The sequence below is a fragment of the Perca fluviatilis genome, chromosome 6, assembly GCF_010015445.1.
Source record: "Perca fluviatilis chromosome 6, GENO_Pfluv_1.0, whole genome shotgun sequence".
NCBI lineage: Eukaryota > Metazoa > Chordata > Actinopteri > Perciformes > Percidae > Perca > Perca fluviatilis.
In genome coordinates this window covers 7,996,304-8,021,502 of record NC_053117.1, presented here as the reverse complement: position 1 = coordinate 8,021,502, position 25,199 = coordinate 7,996,304, and the positions used below count along the sequence as shown (strand labels likewise).

At 45.5% G+C, this 25,199-nt stretch overlaps 1 protein-coding gene across 2 annotated transcripts in view; it reads right to left on the bottom strand.

The window, feature by feature from the left end:
- cux2b (cut-like homeobox 2b) overlaps positions 1 to 25,199 on the bottom strand; it is a 104,089-nt gene that overhangs the window by 29,838 nt on the left and 49,052 nt on the right. For both annotated transcript variants that reach the window (XM_039803965.1, XM_039803966.1), the window contains exon 4: positions 6,460 to 6,538. In XM_039803965.1, coding sequence (XP_039659899.1) covers positions 6,460 to 6,538 — 79 coding nt within the window. The remainder of the gene's footprint in view (positions 1 to 6,459; positions 6,539 to 25,199) is intronic.

The following is a 25,199-nucleotide window of genomic DNA, read 5'->3' as shown; positions in this document are numbered from 1 at the left end:
ATTAGGCGGTGTGGGCGCAGCAGGGTGCACCATTATGTCTCCCTGGGCCCTGTGTAATTACGCTCTGACATAATTAACCCAGCAAGCCCATTAGCCAAGCATTGGCTGGCTGAAGAGAGAGAGAGAGAAAAAAAAAAGGGCTATAATTATTTGTTGTGCGCATGTTAATGAGGCCAGCTGTGTTCCCATCATACAACACGAACAAATTAATTTACAAGGCTGTGCTCCAAGGTTTTTTCTTTTCATTCAAAACAGTCTTGTTTTTTTTTTTTTCTTCCTCTCCCTCTGAGTGGACTTCAAGGTCCATAAACACGCTGTGCCGCTGCTGCAACAAACAGTAACACTGCTGTAATATTGTTGTCAAGAACCAAAACTAGGTTGAAAGAACACTAGGTCTTTAATTCCACAGACAATGTAAAGTGATAGAAGGATATGTAAGATAAATTGCGGCCTTTTTTTTTTTTCCTTCTACCTGACAAGGATTCATTTCGATTAGAAAAAAAACCACAAACTGCTCGCAACAAATTCGTAAACGTGACTTTTCTGTTTGCGGTGCGTTTTAAACCAACGAGCATTTGATATTCACACAGCGAGCCGAGGTGTCGCTTTACCTTGATGTGGCAGAGGGAGTGAGAAAATGCGAAAATAAAAAATAAAAAAACAGAGGTGGAATGAAAAAGAAATGATTGTGGGAAGCGGCGGGCTTTTGTGTGTGAACAAAACAAAGCCGAGAGAGAAACTTCTTAACCTGTTCTCTTTCAATGCCGCTCCGTGTCTTTGTCTGACAGAGTGAAGGACGGAGAAGGAACGACATCAATACCGAGACATTTTAAAACTCGCGACAAAGAGCGGAGCCGGAGCTAGATAGCATTTCAAATTAACACAAGATGCTGCGGTGAAAAGAGAAGTGCCACTGACATCCAAACCAAACTTCACTTGAAATGATAAAAAAAAAAAAAGAGAAAATCTTATTTAGGAGACATGTAAGGCAAATCACGATGAATTAACGTCATCAAATACACCAGTCTATGGTCTTTACATTTTTTATTCCCATGGTTAAATTGTATCTGCTCTCAGGCACACACATACACACATTCCTACACACATGCACACACACACACACACACACACACGCACGCAGGCACGCAGGCACGCAGTCTTTTAAGAGCACACTCTCTCCTGGTCCCTCTGGGGGGGTCTCCTACTCCACAGGGATCAGTTGGAAAGGCCCAGCTCTTTTATGAACATAATGCATTATTAAGCACCTCAAACATCTCCTGGGCCTTTGTTTATTACTGCTCTTATTAATCACTTGTGCATAATCTCGTCCCGCCCAGAGAGCTTTCATTTTCCATCAGCTTTTATGCGTCCTTATTTTCCGACAGACTGCCACAAAACGCGCACGCACGCACGCAGGCACGCAGGCACGCCACTCCTTCTTCGCTCTCATCCTGACTGCAAGGTACTCAGCTGCAAAATTACAATAAAGCCAGCTCGCTGTGCCTTGCAGGCCTCTCTCTCTCGCTGGTGCTCGCTTATGTATATGAAAGGCTGAAGAAGGACTACTTATTCTTTATGCATTTGAATGACTCCTTACGCGAAGGTCAGCGCATTGTGTTCCTGATAATCTCATAGCCGAGGGAAACATCTGACGTGAATATGTAAGGCACTTATGACCATCTCATTGCACAAGAAGACACGCGACTCAATGTGACCACAAAAAAGAAAAAAAAGAAGCTGCTTGTATTTGTGCTCTTGGTCCGCAGTACCGGTGGTCACCACTAGCAAGCACTGTTGCCATAACATTTCCACTAACGCATGCACACACACACACACACACACACACACACACACACACACACACACACACACACACACACACACACACACACACACACACACACCTCAGACATGCCGTAGGCCCGGCACACACACACATACTTAGAGGGGTGTATTCAGATCAGAATCTTCACAAACTCTTAGTGAGCTCCCTGCTCAGATAAAAGGAGCTGTGTTCTAAGGAGAGAGGGAGAGGCGTGGATCCTAAGGGATGAGTGTGTGTGCACGGAGAGGAGGCGAGGAAGAGCAAACACCTGGAGCGTCAGTCTCAGGGCTACGCCCCTGGCGACAGGGCCTCGCTGCTCTCACAGAGGTGGCAACAAACGCAGGCGTTCAAACGCCACTCGAACACGAACACGCACACACACACACACACACACACACACACACACACACACTCCAGCAGAGAAGAGCGTGTGAGACGGCGAGTAGGAGAGGAAGAAAAAGACAGAGGAAGTTAGGTGCATCTCTGGGAAACCGATGAATTTGGGCAGAAGCTGCCACTGTTTTTCAGCGTTCAGTGATCAGGACGTGTTTATCTGCACTGATCAAAACCGTGCGGAGGTGATATAAACATTGTTAGGGTAACGCTGTTAACAGGCCTCTTTCAAGCCCCAGACTGGGTGGGAGTTACAGTGCACAGCATGGGGAGATGTCACAGGCAAACCAAAATATAGAACGCTAATGAAACACTCCAGTGGATTGACATCTCGGCTTGGGGGCCTCATAAAAAAGGCAAGAAACCACTTCAATCACTCGCATCAAGAAGTTATTTCTGTTCCGAGTTTGTTGCATTCCAGTTGCCATTGAACGGGAGCATTATCTCGCATTAACAAAGTGAAACATTGTCATGCTGGAACCTCACAAATGTAACGGATATGTTATCGTATTCAATGGTGGGCACGGCAAAGTGCATAACTGATATGTGACCAGATGTTAATGATAGCCCGATACAACAGGTCACATATTGAGCTTCCCCACACCCCCCCACCCCCCACCCCCACCCCACGGTTCCTTGTTCGCCTCTTGCATTCATTAACTCTGCTGTTGGCCGGGTCCTGTTGGGCCGAAGGCCTTGGTGTCGGCACACAAATGAGCAGGCACATATACACACACTGACAAAGAGGCACTTTCAAATGAAATAATAAGGAGGGGGAGAAAAGAAGAAAAAAAAACGTCCTGCAATGAATAGTAATAACTGCATTAAGATTAACGAGCACGGCGTGTAAAGAATAATTGCATCTGTCAAAAGATTAAAAATACATGAGCTGTAGCATTTGTTGGGGGAATGGTGGGAACGCTCACTGTTGTATTTGAGGGGCAGAGAGAAATGAAGTGGGGCCACAGCCAAATGACTGTCCTCTGGTGTACCTGGAGTCATCCATTCTAGCGAGGGGTGGGCAGGAGAGGGTGTGTGTGTGTGCGGGGGGTGGGGGGGTGGGGGGGGTGGAGTGGAGTTGTGACCTTGGACACCAGCAGCAAGATGTACTGTGACAAACAGCCACAGGATACTGTAGGCCCTCATCACAGATGGCACATACTGCTTGGGCCAGACACAGAAATACTCTCAATGGTCGGGCCTGTACTGTTTGGCCTCAGACAGAGAAGTGTGTGTGTGTGTGTGTGTGTGTGTGTGTGTGTGTGTGTGTGTGTGTGTGTGTGTGTGTGTGGTGGGGGGGGATTCCTGGCAATGAACACAGCTAATGTCAGGATCAGTCAACACTAGATTTTTGCCTTTTCGAGATGGTCACTGTGTCAGATTAGGCAATCAATGAGTCGTAAATGGTTGCCGTGACTTGGCTGAAAGTCATGGCAGACTACAAGCTGGAACTTCTTTCACGACTCCGTCTTCATCGGCCATATTTACAGTTGTACGCTGCTGTGTGCCGTTTTGGGTCGACAGCACTGAAAGTGACATACTAGTCTTTTTGTTGGGACATAGTGAGGTGTCCCATTGAGCCGTTACTGGGCCACTGAAAATACTTTGACAATTTAAAGGGGGAGTCTAACCATGAGTTGGATGGGTTTGATTATTTTTTTTCTCTGTGTGTTTAATAGAAAGACTGCCTGGACAAATTAACCTGATATGGGGCTGTGGGGCAAACACAAATTCTAAGATACCGTGTGATTATTTGATGAAACTGAAATTGTTAAGAAATATGCACCATGTGAGCACTTTTCTTCAAAGTTGGACACAGGGCCCCTGTATGAGACATTGCCACAAGTTTAGGCAAACCTTATTTGATATTGTACTTAAGTGGCTTAGTGATTTGCAGTTTAAAGATAAGATTACCAAAGATCCAATTCCCATGCAGTGTATCTGAGGGTAAATGCCTGCTAAAAAGACATGTTGTGTCTTCTTAGCAGGCTAGTTTATGTTAGCAAATGGCAATCCCATAATCAGGAATCAGCTGTTTTCAGCTTCACAGTAACCAGAGAGCTGCGTGCAGTCAGCGGGGATAAGCTAGCTCAGTAAACACCTCAACACAGGAAGCTGGCAGCTTGTTAAAACACAATGTCTTGTTGTGAAATGCAGAATAGGGTGTGGCACGTTTGAAGTTGCTGGAAAGACTGAGTAAGGAAAAGTAATGCGCGTAACCACTTCTGCTCTTAAGTAATTTATTAAGTAATGATGCTACTTTTTCCACTGAGTAATTCATTGTAATGACCTTCTTTGAGTAATAAGTAATGAGCAATTCATTCTGTTCTATTGGGCTACTTGCCCAGCACTGATTTGGTACTATGATTGAGAAAGGAAAAACAAAGTGGCTTCGCTTTGTGCCAGCGATACAGTGAAACAGACTCCCTTTGTAAAGGTATAAGGTCAGATGGAGGTAGTAGAGTCCGGATCGGGACAAATTTTTCTGTCCGAGGCCGGCCCGCGTCCGACAGAGCCGTGACCGAACCCGGCCCGAGCCCGACAGGTATTAAGAAATTTGTGTCTGAGCCCGACCCGAGCCCGACACAGTTAAAATCTCATTTTTTTTCCTCATACTAATGACACATGTAGGCTACGTTTGTTTGTGTGGAAAGCCCGCTTTTGTTAAGCAACTGTAGGAAGGCATTCGGAAATGTCAACAGATGAGCGCATCAGCGCACACGGGGCAACAAGCGCACGTTAATAAGCTGTTGCCTTATCGCGCTGATGTGACCAAGCCCGACCCGACCCCGACCATAATTTCTAAATATCTGTCCGAACCCGGCCCGGCCCGTCGGGTACCGTCGGCACCAGTCGGCCTCGGGTCGGGTATCCATGCCTTAGGAGGTAGGAGGCTCGCGGTGTTACGTCACCTGATGTACCCTGACACAGGAAGGTCTACTACTGTATACTCAATATAACGACACTGTACATAACGCTGTATAGAAAGAGACAGAGAGGACAACAAAGATTAGGTACACCGAAGACAAAAGCTACTATACTTGAGTATAGGGTGATTCGTGGTCGTTCTTTTTTATTTTTAAGTCTTTGTTCTTCAACATAACAACTCTTAGTTGACTATTTCGTTCTTGAAGTTGTTTTTTTTGGGCAAAATACACTCCAAAAAAAAAAAAAAAAAAAAAAAAAAAAAAAAAATGAAGACGCTCTAGGGCTTGAATTAAGGCCCCCATATGAAAGGTATAGGTCAGAAAATCAAACTGAATACATCTTCAAAGAACGGTATTTCTTATCAAGGAAATAACTCCATTCAAAGTGTGTGTGTGTGTGTGTGTGTGTGTGTGTGTGTGTGTGTGTTTGTGTGTGTGTGTGTGTGTGGGTGCGTGCGTGCGTGCATGCGCGCGTGTGTGTGTGTGGCGGAGCAATATCAAGCAGGGGACTTCAAGGAAAAATGGAGACCTTTAAAAGTCACTTGCTGCCGTCGCTATTTTTCTGACGCAGACTTTTATCTTGTATTCATTGAATCTGTAAACAGCATTCTCTACTCCTGCCACAAGTGTTTCTCTGATCTAGACGGAGATTGGGCTGCGTTTTTGCTGCCGTCTCCTGCAACAAAGAGCAATACAGTACACGTGCCCCGGCACTGAAATAACAACTGAATAAACACGCAATACGTCGTTCCTCTTTGCACTAGCTTTCTGTCTTTGCCGCTCTCTCCCCCCCCCCATTGGCCTCATCAGGCCTGCGTTCCACACGGAGCCAGACTTCAGTTGGGATTTTAATTGGCCCTCCACAATCAACAGCAGAGCTCCTCGAGGATGTGTTCGCTCCTCAGCCAGGCTACACTCAAGGACCAGTGCTGGGTTTTGAAGTGGCCTCACGCAGAGTTTTGGAAGCCACTCTGAGATCACAGACTTTTGAAAAATAGATACGAGCCACAGGGTATAGAGTTTATGCATCTTATATCCACGTGCTGTTGCACCATATCTATCTAAGGCTAGAAAATGACTTTGGTTTGCATGTGTTCATATATACATGATATGTCACTGTGTTTTCCGTATAGGGCTGGTCCAGCGGTAAGTGGTAGAGGTTTGACGTGGAGCTGATCTTCAGTAAGGGATCTTTGAATGGGGAAAGGTCATTCTTGAAGTAATGTGAGTGAGTGTGGTGTTAATACTGCTGCTACTGCTGCTGTTGTTGTTGTTTGTGAAGGTGCACATCTCTGGTCTTAGTGGGAGACTCACCTGGGGCCTCGATAAGCTGTTTGTAGATTCCCAGGAACGCAGACTCGGCCTCCTTGCTGCGCTTGTTCAGAGCAACCACCTGCAGCGGAGAAGATGCCATTAAGGTAAACATCAACTGATATCGTCCTGGCATTATGTCTGAACTCAGTGCACAGGATATTTACATTTCAGGCATTACGTTGACTTTTACGCAGAGCAGAAAAACACTTACAATCTTAAATTGCCAACAATAGATCGATAGTAAGGAGAGCAAAGGTCAGCCTCACAGCATCCTTTCAATACATTGAATAAGTCCTGCATGCCTTGTATGTGTATTGTGTCTTCAGCATGTATAACAGAGAAATACTGTCCTGTTCATACAGCTAGTGCAGAGATTAGCCAGTGCAAAGACTAGAGAAACAAGTTGTAAACTATGACGATATCCCCCCCCTGTTCACTGCCAAGTTGCTGGGTGTTGCGAGGTGACATTTGGCCTGTTAAATGTAGGTGTCGGTGTGCACGAGGAGGCTCGCCCGGTGACAGCGGCCTCCGTCACCAATCAGCACTCGGCACCTGCTATCCTCGGCTCGGCGGGTGATGCAAACCAATTAACGATTCATTAGGAGGGACAAAGAAAGCGAATTAGCCGCCACCTGGCCCCATGGAGAGGGCACCTGCACTAGTGGGTATGTGGGTTACGCTGCTCCCAGCTCCCGCTAAGACCTCGGGCCTGTTTGTGAGTCAGAGGACGCGCTGTAGCTGCCTCTCGCCGTCCTCTGCTCTGCAACAGTAAATCAGATCAGGCTCGTCCCCGCTCCGTAAGCAGACGGAATTCAAATTATTGTCATCTATTGTCTATGTCATTTCTTTCACTGTTGATTACAGCCTCCGTCGGACCGGCTCGATGGACTCCAAAACGGAGGGTCAAGTGTGCGGTTACGGCTGAGCCAGGGCTGCTCGTCATCGGTATGACGACGCTTGAAAAACATTCATTTCGCAGAGGCTGAAAACACTTATGAGCGTGGTGGTGTGTTGGGGCTGTTTAGTGGGGTTATAAATAAGGTGTGTGGAAAACAGCGAGGGACCGAGAGCCTTTGATTTACTGGAAATGGCTGGCGTCTTCCCCCGGGAGGCATAACGACAGCATCATGTTTAAAGAAATATCATATAGATCAAGCAAATCCCCCCCACCACCACCACTACCCCCCCATCACTCCCACTTGGAGCAGCTCAGAGGAGTTCATGGAAAATGGAAAAGGCTGGAGCCCAATCAATACAGATGCAATATTCTGCAGCTCTCAGCCAGCTCCCTGTACACTACGCTGTACTCAGCTATACCCCAATTTAACCCCAACCCCAACCATCTGCCCCCCCACCCCCACCCACCCACCTCCCCTCTCCTTCCAGGACATGACGTTAATGTCGGCATGTTGCGTTCACAAATGTGTGAAGAACCGCTGCCCCCATAAACACTATTTCCAGTTTCATATGTGGGTTATGAGTCCATCAACAACCGGTGTTGGTTCAGCTAAGTTTTGCCTTGTCGCCAACTGATGACCGACCGTTTTTATGTTTGCTTCGTTTTCACCGTGAACGGGAGCAATTTTGTGACCCTGAGTGTCACCACTCGGCAATAACAAACCTCTGCTCCTCAGCGTGACAACGAGCAGCGCTCCAGCAGCACTTTGTGACATCCAAGACAAACTATACCTGAACTCCATGGCCACCGCAGCAGAGTGGCTGAACCCACTGCTACAGTAGTCACCAGTGGTTAAATGTAACTAAGTACATTTACTCAAGTACTCTACTTTAAATTTGAAGTACTTGTACTTAACCTGAGTCTATTCTTTTTAGGCCACTTTCTACTTCTGCTCCGCTACATTTCAGAGAGAAATATTGTACTTTTTACTCGACTACATTAAAGTAGCTGTAGGTAGGATTGTGAAGATCCAGGACTTAGCCAAAACATTTGAACATCGACAACTTCTCAGTCCCTTCCCCCCTTTCTGCTAAAGCCCAAAACGGTCTCCTGAGCCCCTCCCCCCACAAGGGAGAATAAATGCGTGTGCATGAGCAGTGATTGACACGCAGTCAGACACCCACCCCCCCCTGGCCCTGATTGGTGCATCTGAACAGGGAGCTGTGGATTTTTGCAAATCGCACTACAGGCTGTAGTTTTTTATTTTGTATTACCTGCTTCATGTAGTTCTACTGGAACATAGGGTCAGTTTCAGCAAATATGACAGAAAGTTAGTTTTATAAGGCTTACCTACTGCACCTTTAATCTGACAACTTTAGTTACTGGTTACTTTACGAATGAAGATTTTTGCACACAAAGCACATGTAGTTTATAAAATACAATGTTTTCTTATAAATGTATTAAACTGCCCAACAATATACGGACCTACAAGTACAGCAGAATTGATTGGCCGATTGAACACTTAGTTGATTGATCGTTTCCAGTTCCTCAAATGTGAGGATTTTTCTGCAGTGAGTACTTTCATTTTTAATACTTTCAGTTTATCTCCCTGATGATACGTACATACTTTTTACTTAAGTAACATTTTCAATGCAGGACTTTTCCTTGCAACAGAGTATTTTTAAGTACTTTTACTCAATACTTCTTCCGCCACCGCTAGTCGTCAACTTTTCACTGACAGTCTGCTGGCTGGCCTGGCTTCCTCTGAAGCGTGTACATCAAATGAGGCACCCGACTGCATGTGTAAAGAGCCTGAGATCCTGTGAAGGCAACAGCTAGGGCTCCATCTTCCAGAGACACGCAGGGTCTCCTGGCCCTCCATCATCCTTTAACGAGAGAACACGGAGATTACCTCCACAATCACACCATTAACCTGCCCACAGACGCTAGCAGAGACATCAATCACACGCCCGCCTGATGCCTTCTCACGTTAGCGCCCGCTATGCGTATAGATCCCGCCCCCCCCAATAGCCCACCCTTGCTATCATCAAAGCACTCTGAGGTGTCGTGCATAATATGTGCTGATCAAGGAGTCATCTTCATCTCCATGCTAATCTAACCTCCAGCCAAGCACATGGGATTTCAGAGCCAAAAGTCTCCTACTAACAGATATGAGCAGATAGGGCAGCTGTATGTACAGAGAGCTACAGCTAGAGGAAGCACTACAACCGGCAAATCTCCTTCTTTTGGAGGCGAGATATGGCTCTGGCTCTGGCCCTGGCTCCGGCTCACAGCGCCTTCTTTGTTTTCACCCGTTTTGTGATAAAGGATATGGCTACCGAGGGAATGGGCTTGGCCACAGGTTGATTTTACAAGCAGGAGTAAAGCCCGGGGCAGAGTCGCAAGAGAGAGACACAAAGGAAACCTGTTAGCGCTCCTCCATAACTCTTCACGCAGCAACGGAGTGGGCAGAACACAGCCTCTGGGACGAGGCTGCTGGGAAATACTTACTGATAAGCCTTTGAGAATACTTACAGTACCCGCTAGTTTGTGCATCTGAGTGTGTTGTGTGTCTGTGAGTGTGTGTGTGTGTGTGTGTGTGTGTGCGTACGTGCGTGCGTGCGTGCGTGCGTGCGTGTGTGCGTGTGTGTGCGTGTGTGTGTGTGTGTGTGTGTGAGAACAAGCTAGCATGTGTTGATGAGAGAGAGAAGTAAATGAAGGGGGAGAGAACAAACCTAGAATGAAGTAGAGGAAGCCGAGTGAAGGGCTACTGAGCGACATACAGAGAGAGACAGAGACACAACGGAAAAGAGGGGTTCCCATAAAGAGCATAATTAGCAATTATGCAGTCATCAATTACAATTATCACAACTGGTGATTATGCAATTATCAATCTAAATCATCAGTTTCCCCCCTCTGCCTTACCAGTTTGCCACCCCCTGTGATTTGGTTGTTTGAGGATGGCTTGTGATGATGCAGATGATTAGAGTGTGTGACGATGACGGGGGTGTTGGGCGGGTCTCAGGGCAGATCTCGCACTGTGTGTGTGTGTGTGTGTGTGTGTGTGTGTGTGTGTGTGTGTGTGTGTGTGTGTGTGTGTGTGTGTGTGTGTGTGTGTGTGTGTGTGTGTGTGCGTGTGTGCAAATAAGTGTGCAAATATTTGGAGCATGTCTGCATATGCATCTGTGCCTGGGTTTGCACAACATGTGACTGATTTTTGTGTGTGTGTGTGTGTGTGTGTGTGTGTTCATGGATATACTGCTCCCATATCAAGGTGAATAAGTGTGCAAATGTTTGGAGCATGTCTGCGTATGCATCTGTGCCTGGGTGTGCACAACATGTGACTGATTGTGTGTGTGTGTGTGTGTGTGTGTGTGTGTGTGTGTGTGTGTGTGTGTGTGTGTGTGTGTGTGTGTGTGTGTGTGTGTGTGTGTGTGTGTGTGTGTGTGTGTGTGTGCGTGCGTGTGTGTTCATGGATATACTGCTCCCATCTCAAGGTGAATGTGGTTGGTGCTGTGGGTGGTTTGGGGACAACAAATGTATGGTTCCACAGTCCCTGAGGCCTCTAAATTACCTGTCATCTTTCCCATGATGCAAAGGTCAGTGCACAATCATAGGGAGTCCATCCTACTGTGCTGCTTACGGAGCGCCAGTCCAGCCCACAGGCTGACAGGATGTCACAACAACCCAGCTCCCGCTCCATGCTTATTAGAACAAAACAGTGGGAAGCCCACCTCCACCGCAGCCACAACACCACTTGTCACAACACCTTCCAGAAGAATCCAGTGGATTCCTGACAAACGTCCAGTCCGTGGTGTTAATACGAGGGTTGCGAAAATTAGGCAAAATATGGTCAACGCTGTACTATAAAAACTGCGTTAAGTTGCCCTGACATCTAAACCTGAGAGTGGTTTTTTCTTCTTCAATCTAATCTTTATTAGTAAAACATTTCCAACATCTGATTTCAACTTCCATTTTTAGTGTCGCCATTTTGAGCTCTATATAATGTCCACTTCTGCCTATTTTTCTTCCAGCTTCAGTTTCTTGCAAGAATCATTTTCAATTATCAAGATTTCTTCAACTGCTTTTTTTTTGGAACTTGTAATTAATAATATTTTAACTAGTGCTGTCAGTTAAATGCGTTATTAACGGCGTTAACGCAAACCCATTTTAACGGCGTCAACTTTGTTTTTTTATCGTGAGATTAACGTTCTTTTTGGCTTAGCAAACTTTGTAGGTTTTTTCAACTAGTAACGTTAGAAAAACTACAACACCACACCGGATCTAGCTAGACCGGAAACAAAACAGGCACGCCGCACACACTTGTTTGGGCTTGCGAGCCGGCCAAAGAGTAGTAGGCTAACGTTACGTTTTGAGTGGGTGGCGAGCGTGAGACGCCGAAATGGAAGCCAATAAGATTCTGAATGGAAAGTTTACTTTTAAAAAGTTGCCAAATGGTTCCATTGACAAGACCAAAGTGATGTGTGTGTTTTGTCGTTGTGAACTGAACTATCATCGCAGCATGTCCAGTCTGAAATACCACATGATGGCCAAGCTCACAGCTTATGCAAATTCTCGCCCCCCCCCTCGTCAAAGCCAGGCGAAGAAAGCACAAAGCAAGCCGATCCACTTTTCTGTGTTGATAAGAGCATTAAAATCAGAAAAAAAATAATGGGACAAAAAGAAATCAAGGGACATTTAGAATAGATAAAAATGTGTGATTAATTGCGATTAATAGCGAGTTAACTATGACATTAATGCGATTAATCGCGATTAAATATTTTAATTGTTTGACAGCAGTAATTTTAACCAATATTTATCCCTTCCTAGCGCAATTTCTTTGGAAAAATAAAGTACCATACCAACTCATAGGGCCTTTGTATTCAAGTAGCTATTGTAACAATAGAGCTGGGCAGTGTTACATGTCTTCATGTACAATAATACAGATTAGAGCTGCAACTAACAATTATTATATTGTCGATTATTCTAACAAATGTTTACAAACTCAATATCAGTCCAAGCCTATTCAAATTCAATTTACAATCTTCTAGAACATCAAACCCACTTTTGAACAGCTGAGACCAGAGACATTTAGCTCGACAAATTACTTTAACAATTAACTGCTTATCGAAAATGTTAAATAATTCTGTCAATCAACTAATTAATTAATCGACTAATTGCTTCCGCTCTAACACGGATCCACAGAGATGTGCCTTTATAATACCGCCATGAATAATATTTCTTTCATAGTGATAATGATATTGCAAAAGTTAAGCTAAGCCAGTGGTTTAAATGTTTTAAACATTGAGGAAGTCCCTTCACTTCCTCTACAAATCAATGTTTAGATTTTCAAACATACAAGCAAATATTGGTTGGTTCTGTTCCAACTGATTTTTCAATTCGAATGGATTGGTGGTATTTAAACGTTTCTTAATTGGCAAAAATGATGCCGTATCTTGCGCAACATTGTCTTCTACGGTCTTCTGAAGAGCTCGTAAATATGCCTTAACGGGTCAAAATAGAAAACTGACTTCAAGAAAATCAAGAGATGCATCTAAATGGCTGAGTGGCCACAGGAATGCCTGCATCACTCATGGAGGACAACACGATGTAGTTGTTTCAACATTGTATAAACAATCCAAGGAAGACGCCTGCAATCCTACAGTTATATTATGTGTTTTAAGTCTCCTGAATATGGGATCTGTATGTTTAAAAAAAAACTATAATTTTTACCTTCAGAAGCAGGGAAAAGATCATATTTTAAGCGTACCACCCAGCAGTTTTGCAGCTGTCACTGCTGGCGTTTGTTTTGAGTTGAGTGTAGGTTCAGAGGAGAGGCGGGAGGAGAGAGATGAGTTGGTGCGGAGTGACTGATGAGTGGGTGGAGGAGAGGGGCAGAGGTAAACACTATTGCAGTACAGTCTGGACGTGAGAGACCCGTGTACACCCACGCACGCACTCCCACACACACACACACACACTTGAACTTGGAAGCATGCAAACACACACACGTCAAGTCGCACTCACACAGATGAACACTACACACAGGCTGTGTTTGAGGGCAGATTTAATCATGGTGACACCCATCTCGGAGCCGGGGTAGCAGCATGGCGCTGGCTGTGGCCGTCTCTGGATGCCCGGCGAGATGAGCAGTCAGAGCACTGACACACATCTCGTCGCCACGTCAATTCCAATCAGCGGTGGCTGTCATTCAACCCACCGCGCTCACAACGGACTGACGCCACCGCCGCTGCAGAGCTGCCGCCTCAGCCCAAAAAAAAAATGGCCAAGGCTGACCAATATTCTTTAGTAGCACAGTACTCCTGATGTAAATGCAACAATTCAGTGACAAAATGAGAGTAAAAATACAGCTTGATTTATGGAAGCCTTATGGGAGAGGCTCACCTGCATTTGAATGTAGGTAGTGTAGTATGAAGCATAAAAATGTCAATATAGGTTTTAAGACAGACCGTATTAATCCATAGAGAAGGTAGGATGGATTTTCATATTATGTTTGTACAGCCATTATTGCATTAGCGGTCAATAAACACGCATTAAGCTAAATGCTAACGTCAGCACGATAAAATACTCATGCTAACATGCTAAACATGCTAATATATAGCAGGTATAATGTTTACCATGTTCACCATTTCTTGTTTGCGTGTTAGCATATTAGCCCTAAATACCAAGTACAGCTGAGGCTGATTGGGAATGCCATTAGATTTGCAGGTATCTGCATGTATTGGAAACTATTTCATTTTGACCTGATGACGGTGCTAGATTAAAAGTCAGGGAAGTTGGCGTGCCGGGATAGCTCACCTGGTTGAGCGTGAGCCGTACAACGTACAAAAGGCTCGGTCCTTTGTAGGGCAGGTTCGGAATCAAACCTGACCTGCGGCCCTTTGCTGCAGGTCATTCCCCCCCTCTCTCTCTCCCCTTTCCTGTCTTAAGCTGTCCTGTCAAATAAAGGCCCACAAATGCCCAAAACATATAACAATAATCTTCAAAGTCAGGAAATGTATTACAACTCGTGTGTGTACCAAATTGCACTGCAATCTAATCTAACAGTTGAGACACAAGACATTTTCTTAAAAAAAAACAAAACTACAAATGTCTTGTTGGCAATGGTGATGCTAGATAAAAAAGTCAGAGGATCACCAAAGTATTAGGTATAGATATGGTAAGATTCATCCTCTGGGGACTACGTATGTCTGCAAAACATTGCATGTCAATCCATCAAATCGTTTAGATTTAGATATTTAAGTCTGGACCAAAGCCGCGTACAGACCGAATGACCGACCGAGCCCAGAGCCGCGTCGCCAACATAAAAAGCTACATCAAGATATATGACGTAAGGTGCTCCACTTGAAGACTAAATGAGCGAGACCTGGGGTCAGTGCCCCCCGTACAGAGTGCCGATAAGGACCCGGGCTGAGAGGAGAGCAGATCTCTACAGATCAAGGCGGCGCTGACGTAATCCCGACGGACGCGGCGCACAGAGCAGCACGAGAGACAAAACATGGCACCGCATTAAACCTGGATCAAAGGGCCTGCTGTCTCCACCACGCAAGCAGGTGCCTTCTGGGTCCCCCCACCCCCCGCCCTCACCATCAACAGGCGGCAGAAGAGCTGTGTTACCCGCCCCTCTCGACAAAACTCAAAAAGCACCAGGCTCGGCGCTAACGCCTCAAAGTCACGGCAAAGTCAAAGTCAAGAGCTGAAAAAAAAAAAAAAAAAACGGGAGGGAAGAAAACAAATCTTTTCTGAATGTCTTTGTAGTTCAAAAGACAGGAGTTGTCATTTTCTTTGAGCTCGCGCTTTCAAACGTTTGATGCAGCGAATGACCTAAACCTTGAGGAGAGCGCGTCTGCTCAGAACGTATCCATCATGGTGCGATGGGAGGGAGCGGGGGGGGGGCGTGCTGAGGCTCAGATGAAGGCACCGGTTGATGTGCTGTGAAAAGTAACGACGAGTGCACCTGGGCTAGCTTTCAGAACCGGGAGAACTGTTAAGGGGAGAGGAGAGGAGGAGAAGTGTAGGTAAGGGCTAATTATAAAAAATAAAGTGCCCCCATTATCCCCGGCGCTGTACTGCCCTAGTGAACAAAGCTACAACAGATGGGGTGTCATAGGCAACCGTGCCAATGTGAAGCCAAAGCCCCCGGAGTGGATGGACCCTGGCAGGCCGCTGGTGGAGCAGCCCTGGCAAGGGGGGAGGCACAGCTGCATATCTCGCCCTCAGACACATGTTGACAGTGTTTCTCTAGCCCTGCCTACACTAGTCAAGGTGAGACAGCATGGCACGGGGGGGAGGAGAGAGAGGGGGGGGGGCGAGAGGGAGAGAACGCTCCACTATGATGGATAGCGTTCTCCATCCACCTCTCCTCTCTCTCCCTCTTAGAAGGCTGGTGACTTTCCAGTGAGGCAATTATCATTGTGGAATGCATAATAGCCTAATTAATTACAGGTGTCAGCGCTGCCTTTGTTTCAGCGTGGAGGAACATCATGCCAAAGCCGCATCCGCTGAAGGTGCAGCGCTGATGAACGAGCCTCGAACCGCGGCGAGAAGAGCGCGTACGGAATGCTGGGGAGACGGCTTGAAGTCTGCCAAACAATCCCGCGTCTGTTGCTAACGGGAGATGGATTGGAAACACATGGTGCAGAAATTAGGCCCATTATTTGCTTGATAAATCTGCCATTGCGCAATGGCAGCGCTCGGAAGAAGATCTCAGGTAGGCCCTGCGTAGGACGGCTCTGTGGGTAATTTGGTTCCAAGTAGCGGAGCCCAGCTCGGGCTTGGTGGCAGCACTATCAACAATGAAACATCCCTCCCCCCTCCCCATTCTACCCGGCGTTCCTTACCAACATGGCATATCATTTGTCCTGTCAGTTTTGCCGATTTCATTCATTGTAGCGAGAAAGCCGGAAAGCAGACAATTGCCGGGTAGAGAGAGAGAGAAAAAAAAAAAGAGCTAAGAGGACCTGCGAAGGAGAGAAGTGAATGATGGGGTGACTAGGGAGGAGAGACAGCACAGAGATTCCTGTTATTCCCCTCCTCAGCTAAACACAACCATACACTGGTGCAGAACTTAATAGAACGTCACATTTAGTGTGTGTAAGTGTGTGTGTGTGTGTGTGTGTGTGTGTGTGTGTGTGTGTACTGTACAGGGGGTCGTGGCGGTAGGCTGATAATCCCTCCACGCCCCCAGGCAGTGGGGGCTCATTGTAGAGTACATTGAGTCTAATAGGAGCGGGCGCTGCAGTTGTATGCAGCTCTCCCTTGCTCCCACTGTGAGAAAGAGTTTTACATAATTAATGACTGTTGATGTTTCCCAGGTAGTCGCCCGGCAAATTCACTCCGAGACTCGGCTGCCAGCGTCGTCAGTTCCACAGAGAATGAGCGACACCAGAACAGACAGCTTACATTACAGGCATAAATAAGGCAATTTTGTACAGTGTCTTCAGACATTACTGTGAGGGGGGTTTCAGGGCCAATGATTCGACTTGCTTCAGAGAAAACACTCAGAAAGAGCTTTTCTATGTCTCGGGGTCTACAGAGAATTTGCGCTTGATGCGAGTAAAACTGCTTCCTTTAGTGTTTTTTTTATAATTCCGTATGCCGTTAGAGACGCACAGATAGAAGAGCAGCGCTTTTCAAGATAACAGTTGACGGCTCCAGATGGATGATCATTCACATGAATCCGTCTAATCTGAATGTCGATCTTAATACATGTGAGCCTGGTGGTCCGGAGTTTCTATGCTCCGGACCTCTGACAAGACTGTTGAGGCCTCGGGGGGCCTGCACATACTGCTGGGAGGCAGTCCACATCTATACTGGAGCATGTTAAATTAAACATTTAAACCGCGACACCAAGGGAAGGCTATTTTTTACTGCTCTCGGCCCACTACTCATTATTAATTTGTAATAACCTTTAAGGCTTTTTGATGTCATACATATTTTACAGAGAGATATCACTCCCAGCCAGACTGGAGAGGGGCCTGTCGATGACAGATCACCAGAGTGCCACCCAAATGTGTCTTCGTCTGCTATAATTAGGACCAGGTGAGGGTTAGGAGTGATCTTTGGACGGTGTGTGCATTTGTCTGTACAACCAACTCGCGCACTAATGCATCGGTGTGATGATGACACGTCAGCACCCAAGGATTAAAAAGTGTAGTGGCCAAAAAAAAATAAAAAAAAGAGAGAGGAAAGAGGAGACTGGACAGAAGACCAAGGATGTTCCCCAAACTATTTTCTAACGGAAAAAAAAACGTCTTTCTGGCAGTGACCTGACCATCTTTGTAAAAACCCTTTGGGTATTTATGAATGCCCAGTGTAAAAGGAGTTCATTTCAGCTGCATAAATCAGCTGAGTAGTTGAACACTGGACACACACACACACACACACACACACACACACACACACACACACACTAACATCCCACTCTCTGTCTTCTTCACATTGGTCTGTTAGAGGGCTGGCCAAGGCCCATCTTGCTCCCACTCTGCTGGGAGTCCCTCCACGCCCGCTGGATGCCAGCCTAAAGCTCATGTACGCTGGTGCCAACACGCCACTAAAAGCTGTAAAACAAATGAGCTCTGTTTGGTTAATGCACACTGATTGACCTCTGCTGCCAGGCATTTGATGTCATGATTGTAATGACCAGCTTTCCGTGCCTGATGAGTCATATACAATGTGACAGGCGCGAGGTGGCATTTCAATTTGAGTGAATGCGGGCTAATCAGATGAGATCCCTATATCAGAAAGAGCTGGGGCGGTTATCTGACGCATATCTGAGTGAATATCCAATCCAATACAAATGTTGATACCTTTTATGGTATGTAGTTTGGGTTTTATTTTGTCGGGGTTTCAAGATATCAGCATGTCTACATGCGACCGTTCGTGCTAATTGGCATGATTGTTTGGTGGTCCAACCTGGACCACCAAACGTAACAAACCGTGTTCCAGTGTTCGGCCAATAATGGACAAGAAGGATTTGGGGGAGGGGGTTAGTGCGCTGAAGCACAGAAGGGAGGGGACGGGATGAGGCGGAGGGAGGAGCGAGCTAGTCTTCGGTTCTGTTTGAGAATACTTTGAACGTCAACAAGAAGTAACGTCACCCAACATCGCTTAGAACACCTTTAAGCGCGATTTATGCTTCTGCGTAAAATCTACGCCGTGGCTACGTACTTAGGTACGTGGAGACACGGACCCTACGCCGTAACCTGACGTGCACCTCTCGAAAAATTTGCTTCTCCTTCTCCATAAACAACGTGAAATCAAGGAAAGGGTTCACTTTTCCTGCTCCAGATTTCCAAACGTGTTCAGAAAGCACAGGGGAGACACTTTGTTTCTCTCACTATGCCTCTAGAGTCGCTACTCGCTCCCAAGTAGGGTTCCGATTCCGGTGCTAAATCGATACTTTTAAAACGGTGCCGGTGCCTAAACGGTGCCTGAACCGGTACTTTTCAATAAAGTAAAAAAAAAAAAGAAGAAGAAAAAAAATAAGGGTAGTAAACAACAGTCAGTGACTTGTTTATTGCTAAGACCATGGTCAAAATTAAAGATTTAATAATAATGAAATAACTATAACAATAACAATAACTTATTTTACCAGTAAATTGCTGTTGAACCCCAGAAGGGAAAAGGGTATTTTACAATTACTGTGAAAGCACCACGAGGCAACCTGTTTTAAGTGAATGCACCGTCTGTGTTGTTTAATTCCGACAACGGCAGCTGCAAGTGAACGCACCATCTGTGTTGTTTAATTCCAACCATATAAACGTACTGTATATCTATGAATTGCGACAACGGCAGCTGCTGCTAACAGTGCAGACTGTTACATCCCGCTGTTGAAGTCCTCCACAGTGAAATACAGTCACACTTTACACTGTTTAACGTTAGCTGTCAGCACTTTACCGGTGTTTAATCCAGCTGCTAGCTAAAGGTAGGCTAACGTTACATGCTGTCAGGTGTAGTGTAAAGTCAAGCACCGAAATGAGGCACCGAAACTTTCGTTCTTATTCGGTCTCGTTACTACCGTTTACGTCGGCACCGGTTCCCTATTGGCACCGAGTTTCTGTACCCAACCCTACTCCCAAGCTAATCGCCGTCACTCTCTCACTCTCTCTACCACACATACACACACACACACACACACACACACACACACACACACACATGCCGGCCCTGCTATTCTCTTAAAGCGTAACTCTCGCCAAAATGCAATCTAGGGTCTTTTTGTGACTGTACCCGAGTCAAACTTTTGTTTAAAAGCATATTTAGGATGGAAGCGCCACTTTTAAGATTTACCGTATTTACCGTACGTTTTTCAGTCAAATGGCCTTTTGAATGGGAGTGATAGGGGCACTTTTATGCTAGCCTCAAAATAGCTATTTTTAAAACCCTAAGAAGGCTCGACACAACATGAAACTATGCTCGACGGTAAATCTTAAAAGTGGCGCTTCCGTCCTAATCATGCTTTTAAACGAAAGTTTGACTCGGGTACATTCACAAAAAGACCCTAGGTTGCATTTTGACGAGTGTTACGCTTTAAGGAGATCGACACACACACCAACGCGCAAGTATAAACTTCAGGCCACTTACGTAGGCTACGGCAAAAGGTCCGCAGGACCCGAAATCAAGCTTTAGATTCATCTTGCAGCCCCTTGCAGGGGGCCATGACCCTGGGGAGTTGGGAACCACTAATCCACATAACCCACAGACAGTCAGGTCTGTGGGTTATTCAGAGTAATGGGGACAATGTTTCTGGAGAGACATGCTGTTTCTGAATTTAAAAATATAGTTTTCTTTTTCACTGCTGTTAGAGCCACCACCATAGGTTCTTCACATCCATTGTGAAGAACTTATACGTATTGAAGTGGAGATATGGGCAATATTTCAAAACCTGGGCAAATAAAACCCAAACTGTTAGCATGGTTAGTCACCACTAGAGGTAAGAGAGAAGTATGTTTTTTTTGGGGGGGGTTTTATGAACAGGCCCTTTAAAAAGGAACTGCCAGGAATGCTATAATTTTTTGTTGCTTCATAATAACCATTCTTCCTGTTATACCATTGTGAAGCAGACATTCAGGAGCGCCAGATCAATCTTAAGCAGCCTCAGATACAACTCTTCAGTTTGCTTTATATATATATATATATATATATATATATATATATATATATATATATATATATATATATATATATATATATATATATGAGCTGACTTTAGTGGTTATCTATTGGATGCTGAGCGTTACATAACCCTCCATATGCTCAGAGTGTAGGACAATTCCGTACGGGTTATAAATAAAGAAACCTGACGCACGGCTGCAGCCACTGTGATTTGGGCAAGTTCTCACATGGGATGTCATAGTTCTGCAGTGCTAGCCCCACTGCTATTTCAGGCTCTGCCTCATTAGAACATCCGCTGTGAGTGAACAAAAAAAAAAAAAGAAAATACAGACTGTACAAAAGACATTTCATTAGGGAAGAGAGAGCATGAAGAGAGAATGTTCACCCTCCGAGCTACAGTTTGCATTCTCCATGCTCCATGCATTGCTACTGTACATTAAAAGGTAGATGCATTGTCACACACACACACAGACACACACACACACACACACACACAGTGTAGCCAGGTAAGCTACAGTTCAACAGAGTGCTACAGAGTTCTGTGTCTCATGGTCCCACAAGGAGGAGGTCTGCAGGCCTCTTTGACAGGGGCCCAAACACGCAACCTGCCACAATGACTGCAATTACCCCACATCCACTGCCTTCGACAGGGGGGATTGCGTTTGTGAGTGTGAGGGAGGGAGGGTGAGGGAGGGTGAGGGACGGGACACACGCCATTATGCATGTAAGTGTGACTTCTTGCATGAATGAGAGGGGAAGGGGAGAGAAAAATACACATTATTGCGTGACTGCCTGAACCAGCCTCTGTGAGTGAGTGTGTGTGTGTGTGTGTGTGTGTGTGTGTGTGTGTGTGTGTGTGTGTGTGTGTGTGTGTGTGTGTGTGTGTGTGTGTGTGTGTGTGTGTGTGTGTGTGTGTCAGAGCGCGCCTGTAGAGGCCCTTTCACACCACAGCGGCTGGCTAATTTAGTAAGGGAATAGCTGGCTGTCCTTCAGGTGAACGGACAGAGATTGGTCTCAATATGAGATGTAATAAAACAAGCCCATCACTGGATCTCACCGCACCTTCGGCTGTCCTTCACATGTCTCGCCAGAAGAAGACACACACACACACACACACACACACACACACACACACACACCCCAGGAGCCCTCCAACATTTGCTATCTTGAAGAAGACCATCAAACCGTATTGCTTTCTCAGTTATTTTAGGCTACTTTCTAGTTATTTATTTATATTTATCACCACTGACGATATCTAGAAAGAGTTCACTGCATGACCAGTATGTGAATTTGACATAAATATTATCTGATTATATTGTCTCATTACAGTCCTGAAATGTTTTAATCATTCTTCAACCATGTAAGCACTTAACTTTAACTTTGTTTTGAAAAGTGCTGCAAATGAAGTATATTATTAACATGATCATTATTATTATTATACACTGATACAATATTAACATCTTCATGTACACTTCATGCGCAATTTTACATCTCAGCTGTCCCAAAGTGCCAAGTCCATTCCTAACTTGTCTGCTACTGTTATCTCTGCCTGCTTCTTCGTAATGGATTCACATGAATTGATGTAATCGATGTACTTAAAAATATAAGAGGAAGCCTAAAAACCTACTGATTACCTTTTAATTCACGTATTCCAGAGACATGAAAATAATGATAATCTTGTTATAGTAAGCCGCAGTGGTGGATGAAGTACTTAAGTAAAAGTACCAATACAACAGTTTCAAAATACTCAATTTCAAGTTGAAAATAAATAGCAGCAGAATGTACATCAAAGTACAAAATACTACCTCTACAGAAGAAATGTCACTGTGAGTGATATGATCATATGATGCATTATTAAATTGTTAATAATAATGTTACTGTTGGATTTAATCTTTACCAATCTGTTGTATTTTTATACCCTTTTTTATATGTGACGACATAGGGGGGGGGGTACAGTCTACTTATATGCCTGTGTGTCTTAAATGACTTTGGATGGCTGCAGCTGACTGTTGCTCCTTCCTGCCAACTGCTAACACGCAGGGACTCGTGACCAGCAGCGTTTTCCCCCTTTTGGCCGTCCCCCTCTCGGCCCCACTCCAGACCCGGGCCCCTCGCTCCAGAAGAAGAGCTAGAGCTCTCCCACTAAATCCACCGAGACCCAATTACAGGGACTGCAGGAGAAACCGCGAGGAGATGCAAAGTAACTTTGCTTTAATTGAGGATGTGTTTAACACTCTCCTCAGGCCACCGTGGCCACTTTATGTCACAGATGAAACACAGAGCCCTGCGCTGGGACTTTAAAACACATATCTGTTTGTGACAAAGGCAAAGAGCGCTCTGATGCGTGGTGCTTAGGTATTTGAGGGCAGTGGCCGGGGTGTGATTTAGGACGTCGGACTCCCAGCGTAAAAATACGAAGAAAACAACCAGGTCTATTAAAAGTGTAAAAACACATTTCATTTGCGGTGAAGAAGCGGCGCTTTAATGTGGGGGGTGTACATCAGAAGCGATGCACCCCTCCCTGGTAAGAGAGTTATTTCACTTGCAGCTGCTTGTTTTAATAGAGCCACATGTTAATTAGTATTGTAGTTAATCCCATATTACAGAGACCCAAACTGTCAGGTCATATTATAAACAATCGGTCCTAATGTTCGTGCATGTGACATTTGGAGCTGCTATCTCTTCTAGCAAAATGTTCCCTAGGTACTAATTGGCCTACTTTACGCCGTCTTTCTTTGAATTGCCAGTTTCTTTATCATTTGGGATATTAGCCTTGACAAGCAACATCCCATATACCATAGAGCCACTAAAAAGTGGAGAGGAACTGCATCTTCTTTTTCTTTTTTTGCAGAGGGACAGCAAAAATGGGAATAAATGATTTACTCTAGCATGTATTGCTGCGAGATCTACCTTCATGGGATATTAAATACAATTTGTAAGAAGAATAAAAAGTTCAAACACTTAGCCAGCAGCAAAGTGAGAGTAACTTTTCCCCGCTTGCATTATTTAAGATAGGCTCCATCATTTTATCAATCTATCGATCTCTCAGCAGAAAGATGAAAATGGAAAAATAATGAGGCCGGTGAATGCTGTGTAAAGAACATCAATGTGCAAAATGTAATTATCTGTGCTGGATAGAGAAGGAAAATGTGTCGGGCTGTTTTCTAAAACAAAAAAAAAAAAAAAAAAAAAGTGAAAAAAAAAGGAGCAGTTAATATTTTTCCCTCTCTGCATATTTTAATTACCAGATCAATCATAACTACGTACCGCAGTACTGCAGAGGAAAGAAAATTGCAAGTCTAAATGAAAAACAATAGCTTTGCTTTAAAGTTTTCACTCTTTTGAAGTCTAAATTAAAAAATTTCAGGTGCCTTAACAAGAGCCTTCTTCAGAAAGTTATGATATTTAATTAGCATGTTTAGATTTGGCTGAAATTAAACTCCACAGCCGAGCATCATGTGAAATGAAGACTGGTATTCCCTGCTTCAGCGGGTGTGTGGGGGGGGGGGAGACACCTCCGATGAACAGAGGGAATTAAATCACTTCAGCACATGGGGGCTGTGTACCCTCTGACAGAAGCTCGTGTTCTTTTGACTTGTGCTGCCACTGGCTTGATCGGAGGCTGGCTCTCGGTGTTCAATGGAGCACAGAAACAACTTTGCTCTCCGGCGGTGTCTGCGCGGCTCCGAGCCTGTGCCTGAAATCGGAGAATTGCGCCGTGGAATTGGCGGAGCAGCTCTCCTGTTCCGCCTTTTCCTCCTCGCATGAGCTTTTCCTGGTTGGACGAAGCGCTGATGTTTATTTCTCCTGGCATATCCGCGCCGGCGCTGAGCCACCGATTTCACACATTTTTATTGGCTAATTTGACTGTGCTCTTGCCAGCAGCTGAGAGTGAGCCAGGAGTCGGGAGAATCTCGGAGACAGCGCTACTGACTGGCTATAGTGCTGCTGCTGCTGCTGCTGCTCTGGGACCTGAGCCTGGAGGGAGCAGAGGAGGGAGGCGCTCACCTGTCTCATAACAAGTAGTTGACCATGTCGAGCTCGCTCTTAGAAAACGGCCTCTTAGATTAGTTACTGTCTGCTGCTGGCGAGTGTCTGTTCGGTGAGGGCTGGGGTCACGAGGGGAATGTGATTGCCCGTCTCTTAAGGAGACAGGGTTTTAGGGGAGCGGATGCACACCCAGCTAGACGCCCAATAGGAGCGGTGAGGTCGGCGCTGTGCGTGCGTCCATCCTCAAACACAGCTAACATTTGCACAGCAGCGGCAGTCAGGCGTGACGTCTCTGGGCTCTGAGGTTTGTGCTGTCAGGACGGTAGAAATTAAACCTGGCACTGCAGAGCAGAATGTGCTGAAACTCATCAATTCCACATGGCTAGAGAGCAAAGTGCCTATTTATAACATCCCCCCGCCCCCCTCCCCCACTCTCTCTATTTTACCTGGTGTGCATCCCTGGCTCTAAACACGCATCCATAATGATGAATACACCCAACTGGGATGCTCCGACAGGGCATCAGTCAGGACAGGAAAACAAACACGCCAACACACACACACACACACACACACACCCCATCAGATCACGGCACAGCAGAGGAGGGATAAGACTGACACTGGGAAGGCTGATGGAAAGGTTGAGGCGTCTCAGCATAAAAACACCCAGCAGAATCTCAGCGATCACTCACCACACACAGGAAACAAACAAGGGCAG